We start from the raw sequence: 16,762 nt of genomic DNA, 5'->3' as shown, positions 1-16,762 counted from the left end.
ACGTGTCCTCATATAAATCACTCCTAATAACCTAAGCAAGCTTAAATAATATATGTGTAGGAAAAATAAATACCCCCTAACATAAGGAAAATAAAAAAATCTACACTAACATCCGCCCTTAAGTGTAGCTTAGGTGGGTGAAAAGATGGGTCCTGGTAAATGAGGCCATGTTAGGTACCCATGTACATAGATACCCCCCACAAAAAAGAACCTCCCCATAAGAGGAATAGTTCCCCCTAAATAGAGAGAGAAAGAATGAAGGACTAAGAATTCCCTCCTAAAAGTAGACACCTATTGCATCCCAAGAAAAGATTGCAAATGAAGGAACTCGTTTTCAGTGAAAGGTTTGGTGAAGATGTCTGCAGTCTGCTTTGATGTAGAACAATACTTAAGATCAATGATGCCTTCTTGAATCAACTCCCGAATGTAGTGCATATGTATCTCAATGTGTTTCGTCCTCTGGTGATGAACTGGATTTCTTGAGATCTGTATAGCACTTTAATTATCACTAAAGATGATGGTAGGCTTTCTAACTGGAATACCAAACTCAGTAAGAATATTTTGAAGCCAAATAGCCTCAATGATGGCATTAACTACCCCTTAATACTCAGCCTCTGTTGATGAAAGATAAATTATAGATTGCTTCTTTCTCGACCAACAAACTGGACCAAAACCAAGTGAGAAGCAATACCCCAAAGTAGACTTGTGATCTTGAGAAATACTCATCCAATCTAAATCTGTATATCCCACCAAGTCAATATCCACACCTGCTGCATACTGAATTCTATAATTGTGAGTGCCCTGAATATAGTGGAGGATTTTCTTAGTTGCTTTCCAATGCAACTCATGTGGCTCTTGCATAAATCTAGAGACCATGCCCACAACATATGAAATGTCGGGTCTTGTATGAGTCAAGTAGATGAGGCTCCCAACAAGCTGGCGGTATAAAGTGCCATCAACCAAGGGTGAAGAGCACTTAGCCTCAAGTTTGACTCCTGACAAAAATGGAGTAGGTACAAGCTTACAATCAACCATGCAAAATCTAGAGAGCATATCAAGTGCATACTTGGGTTGTCTAAGGAAGATACATGAAGAAGACCAAGTGATCTCAATACCCAAGAAGTAATGTAGAAGATCCAAGTTTGACATCAAAAATCTATCATGTAGAGCAATTTTCTCTGCCTTGATGGTGGATGAGTGACTCCCCGTGATCAACAAGTCATCAACATACAAAACCATAAATGTGATAGTTTCATCCTACTATAAAATATATACGTTCGAATCAGAATGACACCGAGTGAAACCAACTATCAAAAGGAACGAGTCCATCTTGGTATATCAAGTTCAAGGAGCCTGTTTAAGGCCATAGAGAGACTTTCGAAGTTGACACACAAGTGAGGGATCTTGAACAAATCCCTGTGGCTGCTCCATGTAGATTTCCTCCTGAAGGTCACCATGAAGAAATGCACTCTTTACATCCATCTGATGAACTTCCCAACGATGAGGCGCAACTATAGCAAGGACAAGTCGAATGGAATTCATCTTAGCAACTAGAGTGGAAGTCTCAGAGTAATCAACCCCTGGAACTTGGGAAAAACCTTTTGCTACCAAGCGAGCCTTATACTTATCAACTGACCCATCTGCTGTAAATTTTGTTCGATAGATTCACTTACATTGAACAAGTTTCCTTTCCTTAGGAAGAGGAAATAAATCCCATGTGTGATTCCTTTCTAAGGAATTGAATTCTTCTTGCATTGCAGCATCCCACTCGGGAACACCTGAAGCTTCTCGAAAAGAATGTGGATCGGAAGCTGAAGCAATGAAGAGATGTGGAGCTTGTTGAAATTGTGACCTTGTTTTTATAGTATCTGATGGATCACCAAGCCAATCTCCTTTTGACTCAAATGTTTGTCGAGCCCAAAGAGGCACTTAGGCTGGAAAGTTTGGGGGAGATTCATCAACCTCTGAATGATGACTATGAGAAGAATGTGAATCCTCATCATCATTGTCACCATCTGAAGTGGAGGAAGAAGACTCCTCATCAAGATTAGCTAGATCAATATCCTCTAAAGAATTGACATCACGATGCAATGTCTCCAATGTGATAGTGGATGGAGAAGTGGTATGAGAAGAACTAGAAGAACTATCCTCAAAGCGAACACTCCTCTTAATGAACAACTCATGAGTAGAGGGATGGAGAAGTCTATACCCTTTGATATCATCTGGATACCCAACAAATATGCAAGGCTTTCTCTATGGATCCATAGCCTCACGTTTCTCTGCTGGAATGTGGCACATGCAAGAGAACCAAACACTCCGAAGTGCTTAACTGTCGATTTTCGACCAATCCAAGCTTGAAAATGAGTTACCCCCTTTACAACTTTGTGAGGAACTCTGTTTTGGATGTAACACACACAGTTTATAGCCTCCACCCAATACTGAGGTGTCAAAGACTTGGAGTGAATCATACAATTTGCCATCTCTTTTAAAGACCTATTCTTGCATTTTGCAACACCATTCTACTGAGGACTGTATGGAACTGTGTGTTGCATGTTGATACCTTCTGAAGCACATAATTGTTCAAACTGATTGTTTACATATTCACCCCCATTATTTGTATGTAGAATCTTGATGAAATTCCTAGATTGTTTCTCTACAAAAGATTTGAAATCTAGAAAATTATCAAAGACTTCAGACTTTTGTTTTAGAAAGTAAACCCATGTATATCTAGAAAAGTCATCAATAAATGTCAAGACATATCTAGCCCTACTGAAGATGGTTGTGGAAATGGTCCTGCCAAGTCAGTGTGTACCAACTTCAATAGTTGTGTATCTCTCCATGCTTTTCCTTTATCATACTTCTCCTCGGGATGCTTACCAAGAATGCATCTGTGGCAAACTCCATCAAAAAATCAAATAGAAGGCAACCCTGAAACCATGTCCTGTTGACCAAGTTGTTGCAAGTAATGGTAATTCAAGTGGCCAAACCGTTGATTTCACAAACAATTCACCTCATTTGCATGAGTGAGTAAAACCGTCGAAGGAGAGTCAGGAACAAAGTGAGAAAACTGATATAATTTGGAACGATGATATGCTTTTCCCACAACAACAGTAGACCCATTATGCATTTCACAAATTATCACTATATCTAGTGTGAACAACTCGCTTTCCAAAACTAGTGTGAGTGATCTGATAAACAGATAGGAGAATAGTTGATAAAGATGGAACACAAAGAACATCCTCAAATGTTCCTTCACTCACATCAATAGATCCTCTCCCATGCACTTCAACAAGAGTGTCATCACCCATCCGTATAGTAGGCATAGAACATGGCTCTAAAGAGATGAAATCGTCTTCTGAAGAATCCATGTGGTGCGAAGCACCCGAGTCAATTATCCAAGAATTGGGTTGTGAAGCAACAACAACTAGGGCCTTACCCTTTACTTTTCCCGTACTCTTATACATGTGTCCTTTGAAGATCCTTCTGATGAACTCTATTTGACTAAATCAGGCACCTTGATATTATTTTTTTCAAGAAGATGTGAAAGGTGATCAATTTGTTTCTTTAAACACTTATGTTCATCATGACCAAGCCTCTTACAATAAGAACACTTGACCTTCTCCTTCTTAGGTTGTTCACCTTTTGATGAAGAGGCCCGATTATCTTCTTTTGAAGTAGCAAATTTCTGATCTTTCTTCTTCTCTCCTTGGTTCTTTTGTTTCTTATCTTGCTTACTAGACCCTTTCTATTCTTTTGTGCCTTGATTTACAACTAAGGCATGTGATTTAGAGGGTATTATTGTACCCATTTGAACAAATTTGTCCTACTCCCTAGTGAGGTCTACATCAAATTCATCTAGAGAATGCGTTTTGAATGTGGTACCTAGGGCACATTTTGGAGCATAGAATGTAGAAACAAACACTGAATAGTTAGGACCAAGCATAGAAAGAATACTCAAGTTCAGTTGCTTATCATCTTTCTTAGTTCCACACTGTTCCGACTGTAATCTTATAGACTTGAGTTTTGTGAAGAAGTCTTGTATAGTGTCAAAATTGGTTGGATTTAGCCCTATGAGTTCATTCTCCAGCTGATGACCTCTTAGCTCATCTTGCTTACCAAAGAGGTTTTCCAAAGTGGTCCACACTGCATTTGGTGTAGTGGCAGATTCAATGTGAAAAACAAGGCTAGGAGAGACTGACATACACAGAGTACCAAAAGCTTCATCACATTTATTAAACCATTTAATCATTTCTGCAACATCCCGATGTTCAGTTTCAAGTCCCATAGTAATATGATGATATCCATGTCTTTTCAAATATATTATCATCTTATATTTCCATTCAAAATAATTATATGGCGTTAAAAGAGGAATTGTAGATGCATCCATGATAGCAAAAAAGAAGATTGCAATGAATAAGGAAAAGTGCAAGAAATAAGACACACGAGACACCGCCCCCTTTCCACTAGTCTCATAAATCAACCCCCCCAAATATTACAAGGTTGGCATTTTATAATTAGTGCGTTTACAAGGCTTTTTATCAGATTACAATGATTTCCAAGGCTCTAATAGCCAAAAATAGAAAGTTTTAAGAAAAATAAATTTGATACAAGATTTGAAAAAATTAGCCTTATAGCTGCTCAATGCATCTCAATACCTTTCCAACAACTATTATTGTTGAAAAAGCAGAGTTGTGAGGTGAAAGATATGACTTGTTCAAGGAATAATATGCAGTTGATTCAACTTGCAATATCTAATGAGAAAAGACGTAATTTTTCAATGAAACTTGTGTGGATGGAAAGTGCTTGTTTCCAACTTTCTGTCAAGTACTCGTTTGCAAAAATCTGACACCCGGGCAAAAGTTATGCAACTTTTAAGAAAGGTTGCTAAATTTGCCTACTAGAAAATAACTGAGGCTCTATCCAAACCTGATTTCTGCAAACAATATTAATTTTCTGAGAACAACACCAGGAACCCTAAAGTTTTTTCGATGTTGGGAAGAAAACCCAGTTTTTTATTTTTTTTGCAAATTATTGGAATCATTAAGCCGAAATGAAAACAACTCTAGTAAAAAGATTTCACTTTGATTTTTTTATTGTGTCCTCCAAACTCCGATTTGGGTGAAGTAAAAGTCACTTTTGACTTTCTCAAGCCTTTTGGACACTCTAGAAATGCTCATTAAACTTCCAATATTACCAAAAAGCTGCAATCTCCCAGATCTTACAAGAACACACATATATAAAACCAGATTTAACTAGAAGCTTATTTTCCTTTAAACTGTTCTAATTCTCTAGGTCATATGAGAATGCAAGAGAAGAGCATACTTCATTTTAAAGGAAAATATTAGCCATCTAATAGTCTCAAATCTCTCAAATAAATCAAAAAACAATGAGCTATACCAAACAACATGACTTTGATACCATGTTAGATTCTGTGAGAAGCAAGAACCGAGCCAAGATTTGATGTCGGTCATAGATCACATGCAACTCCAAGCAACAGATGATTGAAGATAAAAATAACTGAATGAAGATAAATCTGATGTGAGAGAAATATAGAGATAGAGAAGAGAATTTGGAGAAGACTCTCACCGAGCTATCACTGAACTACGACCACCTGTTCATTAACATCTTAAGGATGCCACCTAGGCCAACTTAGATACTTAAGTATAACTCCTAGGATGACCTAAATACATATATATGGTTATAATAATGATTATGTAGCTTATTTAGGAGTTAAGGCAGCCACAAGTTGACTACTCATAACACAATACACACTATAGGATTATGGGCATAGTGATAGATCAAACAAATGTAAGGAAATAAGTCCTCATAGATAAAATCTATAGAGAGTTTTAAAATTGAATCTCAACCTTGTTGGAGTATTTACGAAAAGCTCCTCATTCGACCAATAAATCCATTGTGTGATGCATTTGTTTAAGCTCCATCCTTCTCCTTGCAAGCTCTCATCAACAAATGAGGAAATGAGAGCAAAAATTTAGCCTTGTTATTGAGATAAGGAAAATTACGGTTGTTGTAACAATCCCTAGATGTAATGGATAAGATTCAATCTATTCAATGGTTGGTATTAGTTGCTCATTCCATGAAAATTAATGGATCTCCTAATTTTGTTATTTTTTTAATTGGTAGTTAGCGTTGGCCTATATTACTAGGCACCCATAACTTAAATTGTATTATTTCAACTTAGCATATTATCTTTATTAATACAAATGCTATTTTCCTTTAGTTTAATTTACATGTATATATTTCTTTTAGAAAATCTAATAAGTCACAATGTCAAACAATAATATGAGAAAATTAAATTAGTTTAAGAATAAAAGTGGATGTTAAATTAAGTATAAAATATTAATACAATATTTAATCAACTAAGGCTGTATATATGCTTGCTAGTTAATTCGTTAAAAAAATTTACATAGAAATTAAGTTATTGATTTATTTATGGACGTTTCAAATATTGATTTTCTTAAGAAAATTATTTTATTTAATTTTAATTACGAGCCTTTCATGATGACCAATATCTTTCCATATAGCTAACCTTGGGAATTAAAATGAAATAGTTATTCTCTTGAAGGTAGCATACTCTTATATAATCCTATAAGGAATCTTTCCTATTTTTAGGCTGTAAGTTAGGAAATCCTTACACGTATTTTTCAAGCACCTCCTTCCCGCCCGTTGTGCGGTGTGCTTTTGGTGACATGCAAGAGGTGTTGCTAGGTGCACAATTAATTATTTTAATGTTATTTAATTCCCAATGGAATGTTTTTTTATATTTTATGTTGAAAGTCTAATTTTTGAAGATTGTGTTATGTTCAAATGTTATACTAGCGCTTGCACCAAAACAAAGGTGCAATGATCATCCCATTGTAAAATATACTTTAATTATTATCATTATGTTGGAGAGTATAAATTTAGCATGTGAAAGTTGTATTTATTAATCATTTCATATCCAATTGACAGAAAGTAATCTATCAGTTTTTAAACAACCTTTTCTAGTACTAAATAAACTTGTAAAGATTTAGATGTCTAAAATTATGAACAACTATAATTATAGAGATATGTAATCATTCATCCAATATTCTATAATTCTGACATATAACTTTTATTTTATTTTACAGCGATCGTTGTTGTAGTCTTGTTTCTTCTTGCTTCCTAATGATTGTATATGGGTTGTTCTGCATTTTACAATATCTTTCAAAGGAGAATCCAGGTTCTGTACGAAGATCGTCTAATGTTTTAACTTTAGATATGGCTGTAAATGTCAAGCCTTGCCTTTCAGTAGCTCCTATATCAATTGTTGCCCTCTGGAGTGTTAAGCCTTGGGATTTGTGGACTGTTACAGCCCACGCCATCTTAAGCAGGATTTGTCTTCTGTTTCCCATTGATATTGGAGTTATTGGTACAAGTTTTGGATATGTCGGATTCCATGATGGCCCAGTATAGTTATTAATTATTGTTATTACATATGTTGGAATATCTGGTGGCTTGGAGCCATATTCATACACAATGTCGACTACTTCACCTAGAGCCCCATTTACGAGGCCTGCTTTGGTCCATATATTGGTTGTTAGCATTATTTGTTGGCCTTTACATAATAGAATTTGCTTTTCAAGTTGTTCATCCTCATATTCACCATTTGGCTGACTTCGAACATTTACAGCTTCGCTAATTGCAACTGGACGATTCAATATTCATAACATTTTTTTGTTATGGCTCTTTACCATGTCGTTTGTAGCAAATAGGTGTAAGCTCCTTGCTTGTGGGTGTCATCAACAATTGCCAATCATCCTGTTCTGGTTGTGCATTCCGTATGTTGGTAAGGATTTGTTTGAATCTTGCTTGCACTAGTTCTATACCCTGTTGGCAGAACACTGTTTGTAAGGATACTGTTGTTGTAAATAGGTTCCATAGTGCTATGGCACTTGAGCATGAAGCATAGATAGGCTTGTCCATTATAGGTGGTAATTGTGCAAGGTCGCCAATCAAAATTATGGATATCCCTCCAAATGGTAAATGTTGTCTATTTGGGAAAGCTTCATGTAGCCTCATGTCTATTCGTAGAAGTAGTTTTGGTCCTATGAAGCTCATCTCATCAATGAGAATGTATCATACATATTTCATGTCTTCTTGGAGCACGGTCAATGCTTTCCCTTGCAATGGGTGCATATCTTTAATAGGGATTTTCAGTGCTGAGTGTATTGTTGCTGCATTTATGTTAAATGCAACTATTCCTGTTGGAGCCAGTGTAAGGATTTGACGCCTATAAGGAGTGTATCCTTGAAGTGCATTCCTTATACAACTGATTAGATAAGATTTCCCTGTACCTGCTATTCCTTGTATAATCATATATAATCCTCCATTCGTAATGCTGTTACTATGATTCATGATTATTACCAATGCTTGCTTTTGTTCTGCTGATAAGGTCTTTTCTGGTACTTTGTAAACAAATGGTATAGGTTCATTTGGGCAATGATTTTTTGCCATGGCTATGAATTGTAATGCCATGTCATGTAGATCATTCGGCACTGTTATTTCATCCCATTTGTAATTATGATCAAACTCATGCCTTCCGAGCATTTCATTTTCATCTATGTCCATATGACCTGTTATTCCCATTCGTGAGGGTAATTCCCATTTGTGCATTTCCATTACACTTTCTGTGTCTATATTATTCTCACTGTCTTCTTCTTCTTCAGTATTCGGTTCCTATTCGGTGGTACGATTTACATGCCATACACTATACCTATTTTCATTCATTTGATTCCAATTTGCGATTATTGTCTCACGGTCAAGGCCTATCTCTTGTTTTATGTTTCGAAAGTGCTTATATAGAAGTAACTCACTCCAGCAAAATTTTTCAAAGATTTCTGAATCTTGTTTTGGAATGCTATAGAATTTTGGGAAAACATTCACAATGGCTTTTATTGTTGTTTGTTTCCATTTCGAACCTTTACGAGTTATTGCATAGGAGTATGATCTTGCAGATTCTAATAGTGATGTACTTTCCATTTCTACTGGGCGTTCTATATAAGAATCCAGGCAACTAAGTTCCAATCTTTTTTCATTCTCTTTTGTTCTTATTCAGTGTAGCACTTTTCAACCAACATTCAAGGTTGTGAAAGTTCTTTTACACACAACAAGGGGCAATTTCTGTAGCATGTGGCATGTTTCTTGTGCACCAATATCATGTTCAACCAGAAGTTCTGTCATGAATTTCCTATATGCAGTTACTGCAGCATCTCTTGTCCGTTGGCTCGTGGTTATTCTTGTTAGCATATCTTTGCAACTCTCTGAAGCCCTTTCCGCTTTTGATGCATATTTGGTAATGTATTTTAAGACGAGTTGTCTTGACACAATAGGATGGCAATCTATATCGGCTCTCCAGATCGAGAACATTTCTAGACTATGTATATTTAGTTGGTCATCATTTCTTGTAGGTTTATACTCCTTTGTGCCATTTGTATCACATGATAATGTGGAGGTTTCTTGCTCTTTCCATGGTTCTTTGTATCGACACTCTACTTTTTTTCCTTTCTTACGTAAACATGTACCCTCTTTTCACTTTGTGCATCATTGGACTCGATTAATTATGTTGTCATAGTCTTCTGACATGCTTGTGGCTAATATTTCAGGCATAGTTAGGAGGCATGGATCATCACGGGTAGAGTGATGTATTGTATTATTTCTCATTGATACTTCTCACTTGTTCCAAGTGCTGACATGCCTATCAAAGAACATTCTTACCTTTCTAACCTCGTCATTATTTTCCCAATCAAGATTGTCCATGTCTGGTGCATCTTGTAGCCAAAGAAATCCATGTATATGGGTCGTTCCTCGATGTTGCCATTCATACCTGTACTAGTAGTCTTTTGTATTCAGTTTCTCGATGACTTCTTCATGGAAGATAGTAAATCGTTGATGCAAGTATAGAGATGTAGTATGTGGGTTATTAATCACATTTTGTAGACGATGCTTGTTTGATTGCATTGCCAGAGCCATATCATTTGTCAATAGCTGCTGTAAATCTAGCCACTTTGTGTCAGCCGCACTCAGTGTGAAGAATAATGTGGGTGATCCTATTTGGTTAATCATGCTGGATAACTCAGAGCGACACTTGTTCGAATATGGCCTTGTCCCTCTCATTGATGACCCAAAATGCATAAGCTCTTCAGCTAATTGTGTGTCTGGGAGAGTTTTGAGGTGTGCATGAAGGTTTTCAACAGTGGTTGGTATGTTCTCTTCTACATTTTTCTTAATGAATATTGTCGCAAGTCCCTGACTGCGATGGTGCATCATAATGTTGAATATAAAATATCGAAACCTTGGATGCCTTCCAAACCTTTGGTCATAAAACCTTATTTGGTGTAACACATACTCATGCATTTTTACCTCCTTTAATCATGGTTGGGATTGTAGAGCAGTTCCATTTGGAAAAAGTGTAGGGAATTCTATGTCAAGTAAGCTCTCAGTATTATATTCATTAACTAGAGACGTATCAATTGTAGGCCAAGTAATACTTTCACTTATAGTGTCTTCAAGCTCCAATGTCTGCTTTATGATTTCAAGTTCACGGTGTCTATTTGGCAACTTAGCCACAAAAGATGACATGTTTGGTATTTCATTTTTTGGATTCTTCTTCATCAGTTTGATCACCACTATGTAGGTTTATAAATTCATCATTAGTTTTAATGGTATGTAATTTGTCAGAAATGTTTGTCCTTCTTTCAGCGAGTTCTGACAAGTGATCATCATTGATTATAACATCTTTATAATACGGATCGTTTTTTACTTTGTACTCCAATGCATCTCTAACATGTGACCTCCTCACGTAGCATTCATAATACTGACCTTGAGTATTTAATCGATGCATTATAAGCACATCTAAGTCAGAAACTCTTCGTGGAAGCTCCTTTTCTATATTTTTTTATGTCTTGTGGGAAGCTGACTGTATGCCCACTATACTTGTATTGACCTCCATTTGTATGATTCACTTGCAAGACAGGGTTTACTCTAGCAATAAGAATTTTTTTTATCTGAGTTAGCCTTTTTAGGACTTTTGGCTGCTCACCAGGATCCATGTTATTGCTTACAGAGAAGCTGTGCAGGCCTTTCTCATTAAAGCACCTTCTACAAGTGCTATCAAGGTTTGACGAACAAAGGAGCATGCCTGGGTAGGACTCCTTACACACATGACATGTTCTTAGGTTAGCTAGTGTGTCTATTCTCTAACGAAATCTCTTCAATGCCATTGTAAACATCGGATTATCTCTGGACGTAGGCACGTGTAGTATTTGTTGTTGGTGTTGGGTAGTTTTCTCTTCCCTTCTCAGCTGTCTATGTGTCACAATTTGTTCTTTGTGTTGTGCATAATAATCTTGGCTTCTCTTCCGACAATTCTCTCTTCTTATTTCTATTTGCCTCGAGCTAAGTTGCCTCTTTTGACTATTACAATCGGCCATTTGTAAACAAATTCATTGTTTGTTATTGATATACACATTTTGGGGTTAGATAGTTTATAGCCAGGCAATTGAAAATCATGAATGAAACAAAATGCTATGAATACAATACACGTAAAGTAAAATAATAGAAAGCATTAAGTGTACCATATATATTTTTATACAAGTTTAATGAGAAAAACATAGAATCAGATATTTGGAAGAAGGTGTGCTCTGAATAATACATACAACATTAACAAATATATAGTTGTATTCGTTTGTACATTGAAAGTGCTAATTACATCATATATCTATTTATACAAGTCAAATGACCAAGAAAGTGCTAATTGCAGTGCTAATTGCATCATATATCTATTTATACAAGTCAAATGACCAAGAAAGTGCTAATTGCATCATATATCTATTTATACATACAACATTAACAAATATATAGTTGCATTCGTCTATACATTGAAAGTGCTAATTGCATCATATATCTATTTATACAACATTTAACAAATATATATTTACATTCGTATACAACTTATTTTTTATAAAGTGGGCCGCAGAGGTTATATCTTGTTTTGTGTTCTATGAAAAATTCACAATCATTGTACATGCTTGTTTTTTATAATTTTTTAATCTATTCCTCAACTCCCATTTCATCATGCATTGTTTTGATCTGTTCAAGTAAGATATTACTTTCTGCAACAAAATCTACTTGTTCTACCCTAGTAATTTTTACTTTCAGTCGTTCCTCTTCATCACATTTTTCCTTCTTGTACGTCAATTTGAAGATGTATTGTTTGTTTAGTACAGATTTTATTACTTCCTCAGTATCACTTTCTGCATCCGGGTCGAACTGTAGCTTATACAACATTTCAGCAGACATACTCAGTAGTTGTGTCGCTCCTTCATCAAATGCTATAGCCCATAATGTATCTGCATGGTCTTTTAATTGTATTTGAACTATGTATCTATAAGCACATTCTGTGAGTGTTGTCTCACATTTAGAACAATACCAATTTAACTGTTCATTTTGAATTAATCGTTTCTTGCACTCATTTTCATTTATCTGATTGGAGCATGCTGGATAGCAAAATGATTCTGTTTTAATGCGTACAGTTGTTGCCTTCAGTATGCAATGATGAGGTTGTCCCATATGCTCTGCTTGTCGTCGGATGTCGCTGATTGTCATTCATGTAATTGGCGGGGGTAAGCTAGCATACTTGACCGAAGGTTCATGTGTGTCACTTAGATTTTGGTCAAACCAAGTTCTCAATTTATTAGCTTCTAATATCGCTGGGTTTAGAATTAGGTGTGTGTTGCTTGATGTACTCAATACCTTTCCATTATATTCACAAACACGTCCACTCTTGATTGCTAGGATTATTGTCTCTTGAAGGTAGTATTTTTGTTGCAGTTGGACACCTTCTTTCTCAGATGGTGCTCCCCATATCGTAACTTCTATTGTAGTTCGAGACATATCCAGTAGCTTTATGGTACGCCTTATGACCTTTGTTCCATCTCTTCTTCTGATTGTTGAGCTTGGTTCTACACAGATAACAACACCAATAACATCGATGACTGAATTATTACTTTGCTCAAGTATTTCATTAATAGGCATGAATGAGAAATGGTTTTTTGGAATGGAAGGGCCATCTTCACAGGGGGTTACTATTGATTCAGGCACAAGAGTTATTTCTATCCCACTGTTAAGTTTGTTATAAATTTTATTAGCAGTTTTCACAACCCCACCTGAAATCTTATACGTAGCTCCAATGTGTATATTACCATAATGTGTATCTGCCATATTGTTAAAACCTGATACATGTGTCTTTGTCCCTTCACTGTCTATAATGTCGAAGCTAAACACTCGACCATTTCCTGCTTGCTTATTGTATTGATGAATTTCTTTCTTTATAGTCACACAAAATTTGATAGTCCACCTTGTTTGGAATGGATTCAAGTTCTTTATAGGTGTAATTATGCTCAATACCCCACTTGAACTTTGGGGTCGCTTTACTCCAAATAGTACTTTTGTCTGAGAGAGTGTCCCTGAATTTTGGAGGTTATCTACTCCAATATTCAAAGTAGGGGTGAGCTGTGCCGCTTGATCCATCTAGCAGTACTGGTCTGCATCAAGGGAGATTGGTTCCCCAGTCATTTCATGTATTGTAGATACGATCTCTAGGCATATAATCGTAATCCACCTACACATGTTTAATGAAACAAACTATCAACATTACATTTTCTAATTCTATAAGCAATATTTTTAAATCTGAAAAACACTCTAATAATTTGCTCCTTACAGTGTCTTACTCGATTTGGGACAGTTGTACTCTGATAACTTTATTACGGATCCAATCTTAATCTCTTGAGAGATTATGTAATCATTATACTTCTTGGGCAACGTTGTTTTGTGCTTGTGTGTACCATCAGAAATATCTAATCGAAATCGCGTAGTTTATTCAGGGTTGCTCCCAAATGTTGATATAAAGAATACTTGGACACATGGGGATAAGTCTATAGCTCCTACTATAAGCTTGATTGCATCTGTAGTTAATATGGCCATTGTTTGGTTGTTCCTGCAAAGCATTTATTCGTGTAATTAAATAGCATATAGTATAAGATTTAAATATGTTACATATTCAAAGTCAATAGGTACAATAAAAAACTTCCATTTTCTAATGACCGTACTATCCAAGCGGCTATACACGACTAATAAATTAATGGAAATGTCTAATAGATTCATCGGAGTTATGTTTTGTTGTTGTTAAATCAGTTATTCCATAAGAGTTAGTTGAACTATAAATCTTGAAGTTTATCTTTAATATTTTAAATTCCCTACCTTTATTTATGGAAGGAAGAAAACTAACATTGTGGTTATCTTATCACAAAGGGATTTTGGATTGTACATGTAGTCGCTTATAATTTTTCTCAAAGGTTACATATATTACACGTATTAAAAACTTCCATTTTCTAATTACCGTACTATTCAGGGGGCTATACACGACTAATAAATTCATCGAAATGTCTAATAAATTCATCGGAGTTATGCTTTGCTGTTGTTGAATCAATTATTCCATAAGAGTTAGTTGAACTATAAATCTTGAGGTTTATCCTTAATATTTTAAATGCCTTACCTTTATTTATGGAAGGAAGAAAACTAACATTGTGGTTATCTTATTACAAAGGGATTTTGGATTGTACATGTAGTTGCTTATAATTTTTCTCAAAGGTTACATATATTACACGTATTCAAAATCAATAGAGACAACCAAGAACTTCTATTTTCCAATTTCCATACTATTCAGGGGGCCATACATGCCTAACAAATTCATGGAAGTTATGCTTTGGTGTTGTTAAATCATTTATTCCATGAAACTCTCTGCATCGCATTTTTCAGATCGATTCATAGTACGTCTGAAGTACGTCGTATGTTGTTTTGCTGTTTGCATAGCACCTTCAACCAGTTCAATCTCCTCATTTTGGAGGTGTTCCGCCTGGCCGCATGTCTACTTTAGGTCTTCGATAATTTCATGGCAACTTGCACTAATGTTCTTTGCAAGCATCTCGATTTCACTTTCATTGTTTCTGTTCCAGTCAACAGAGTTTGAGGTAGATCCTGAAGCAGTAGCATCTTCTCGTTTCGAGGGCAACAGTTGTTGTTCAGGTAAATCACTTGAAATCGTGATTACATCAATAGCTTCATTTAATCGTACCATGATCTGATAACACGTAGTAAAAGTATATTGTATAGAAATTAACATGTACTAAATTTCTATTATATAGAAATAATTATTTTTTATCATAAATAGCGCAGTATAACATAAAAAAAGCTTAAATAAAAAATACGAAACTCCCTAAAAATTAAAATTCAGGTTTTATATCGCTGCCACACCTAAACGAAGTAAGTTATGGTTAAAAGTGAGTAAATAATACATAAGCTTCTATTTATTAAAGTAGTGTGAATCTAAACTTTAAAATGTTTTAATATTTCTTCATATCTTTTACTTAGATTTATTGAAACTATTAATATAGCCCATGTTAAAATGCATGCTGGAAAATTTTGTCAACCCATAAGAGAGCTCCAAAATGCATAAGCCGAGAATTTCCATACAAAGATGATTGAACAAGAAAAATTCTGTCGAAGCAATCTTCTACTCTCGACACGCCTTTCTTTTTATTGCCACGTATACAACAGGTGTCAAGTGAAGACGTGAGGGTGATGTGAGCCGGGCAAAAGCAAGTGGATAATATGCACTCTAAACTCAAGCTTCATGGAATTTGATAACAAATCAAAATGGGTTTGTCAAAGGACTACAAATGGTCTTCTCAAATAAGTGATATTACAAGGGATCCAGCTTCTGCTGCCTGGGGTGCCTTCTATCCCTGCCTTTTGTTTGCCTGCAATGTACACACTTTGTTCCTTTGAATTTGATGGAAGAAATTAAATAGCATAGTTTGCCATAAAAATCTGAAGTTGAATGTGTTGGTCTACCTTCAATCTAAAATCAAACAACCTAGAAGCTAGCATTTTATAAAGAAAATCTAAATATAAATAATATAAAAATACTAAAATGATTCTTAAATAGTCAAACGAATTAACAAATTTTAGTTTAACTATGCCCTAAATCTTAAAAAAAAAACTCATGTAAATAGCTTAAATAAAAAATACGAAACCGTGTAAAAATTAAAATTGTTCCAGTATAAAAAATTAAAACCTTCATGTAGATATGATTCTTAAATAGTCTTGAATATAATCTTTAAATAAATAAAATAAACACAAATTTTCTAGGAGCTGACATCCGCATAAATAAATATTGTTGTATAAATACAATCAGTCATGTCAACAAAATGTAAAATATTTGTAGCAGGGCACACTTTGAAGGAAGAGAAATAGTAGCATGTTTATTAATATATTGAAAAGCTTAGTAAATGAATAATATTTGCTACTTACATTGCAATTGTTGGTCTAGTTCACGCATAAGTGCGTAATTTCGATGTAGGTCTGAAGGCAATGATGCTATATCTGAGAACATCAGGAAAGCATGGATATAAAGTTAGTCAGTACATGGTGTAGAAAACTCCTTTTAAAACTAAACACACTGAGACTTGCTACTAAGCTTCAATCCAAGTAAATATTAACATTTTTTTTTCCCAATAACTACAAAAGAATTGTTAATGTTTATAGCTACTATTATATAAGAAAATATCTATCTTGAAGATATATCATACTCAGATTCATTGCTAAGAGTTAATAGATAACAAACATCTAGAAAACTAATCTCACAAATGAAATGCAATAGAAT

General features: G+C 35.2%; 2 protein-coding genes across 2 annotated transcripts; both read right to left on the bottom strand.

Annotated features, from left to right (window-relative positions):
• Window positions 1-7,124: 7,124 nt before the first annotated feature.
• Window positions 7,125-8,061, bottom strand: LOC131057117 (uncharacterized). Its single transcript, XM_057991300.2, has 2 exons — window positions 7,734-8,061; window positions 7,125-7,687 (listed from the first exon to the last, which is right to left on the bottom strand). The coding sequence occupies exons 1-2, from the start codon at window positions 8,059-8,061 to the stop codon at window positions 7,125-7,127; spliced, it is 891 nt and encodes a 296-aa protein (XP_057847283.2).
• Window positions 8,062-12,645: 4,584 nt separating this feature from the next.
• Window positions 12,646-13,569, bottom strand: LOC131057119 (replication protein A 70 kDa DNA-binding subunit A-like). Its single transcript, XM_057991302.2, has one exon. It carries the CDS (start codon window positions 13,567-13,569, stop codon window positions 12,646-12,648), a length of 924 nt encoding a protein of 307 aa, XP_057847285.2.
• Window positions 13,570-16,762: the final 3,193 nt, after the last annotated feature.

This window comes from Cryptomeria japonica, chromosome 5, assembly GCF_030272615.1.
Source record: "Cryptomeria japonica chromosome 5, Sugi_1.0, whole genome shotgun sequence".
In the NCBI taxonomy this organism is placed as follows: Eukaryota; Viridiplantae; Streptophyta; class Pinopsida; order Cupressales; family Cupressaceae; genus Cryptomeria; species Cryptomeria japonica.
The sequence above is the reverse complement of the archived record's forward strand: the minus strand, read 5'-3'. Positions and strand labels throughout refer to the sequence as shown.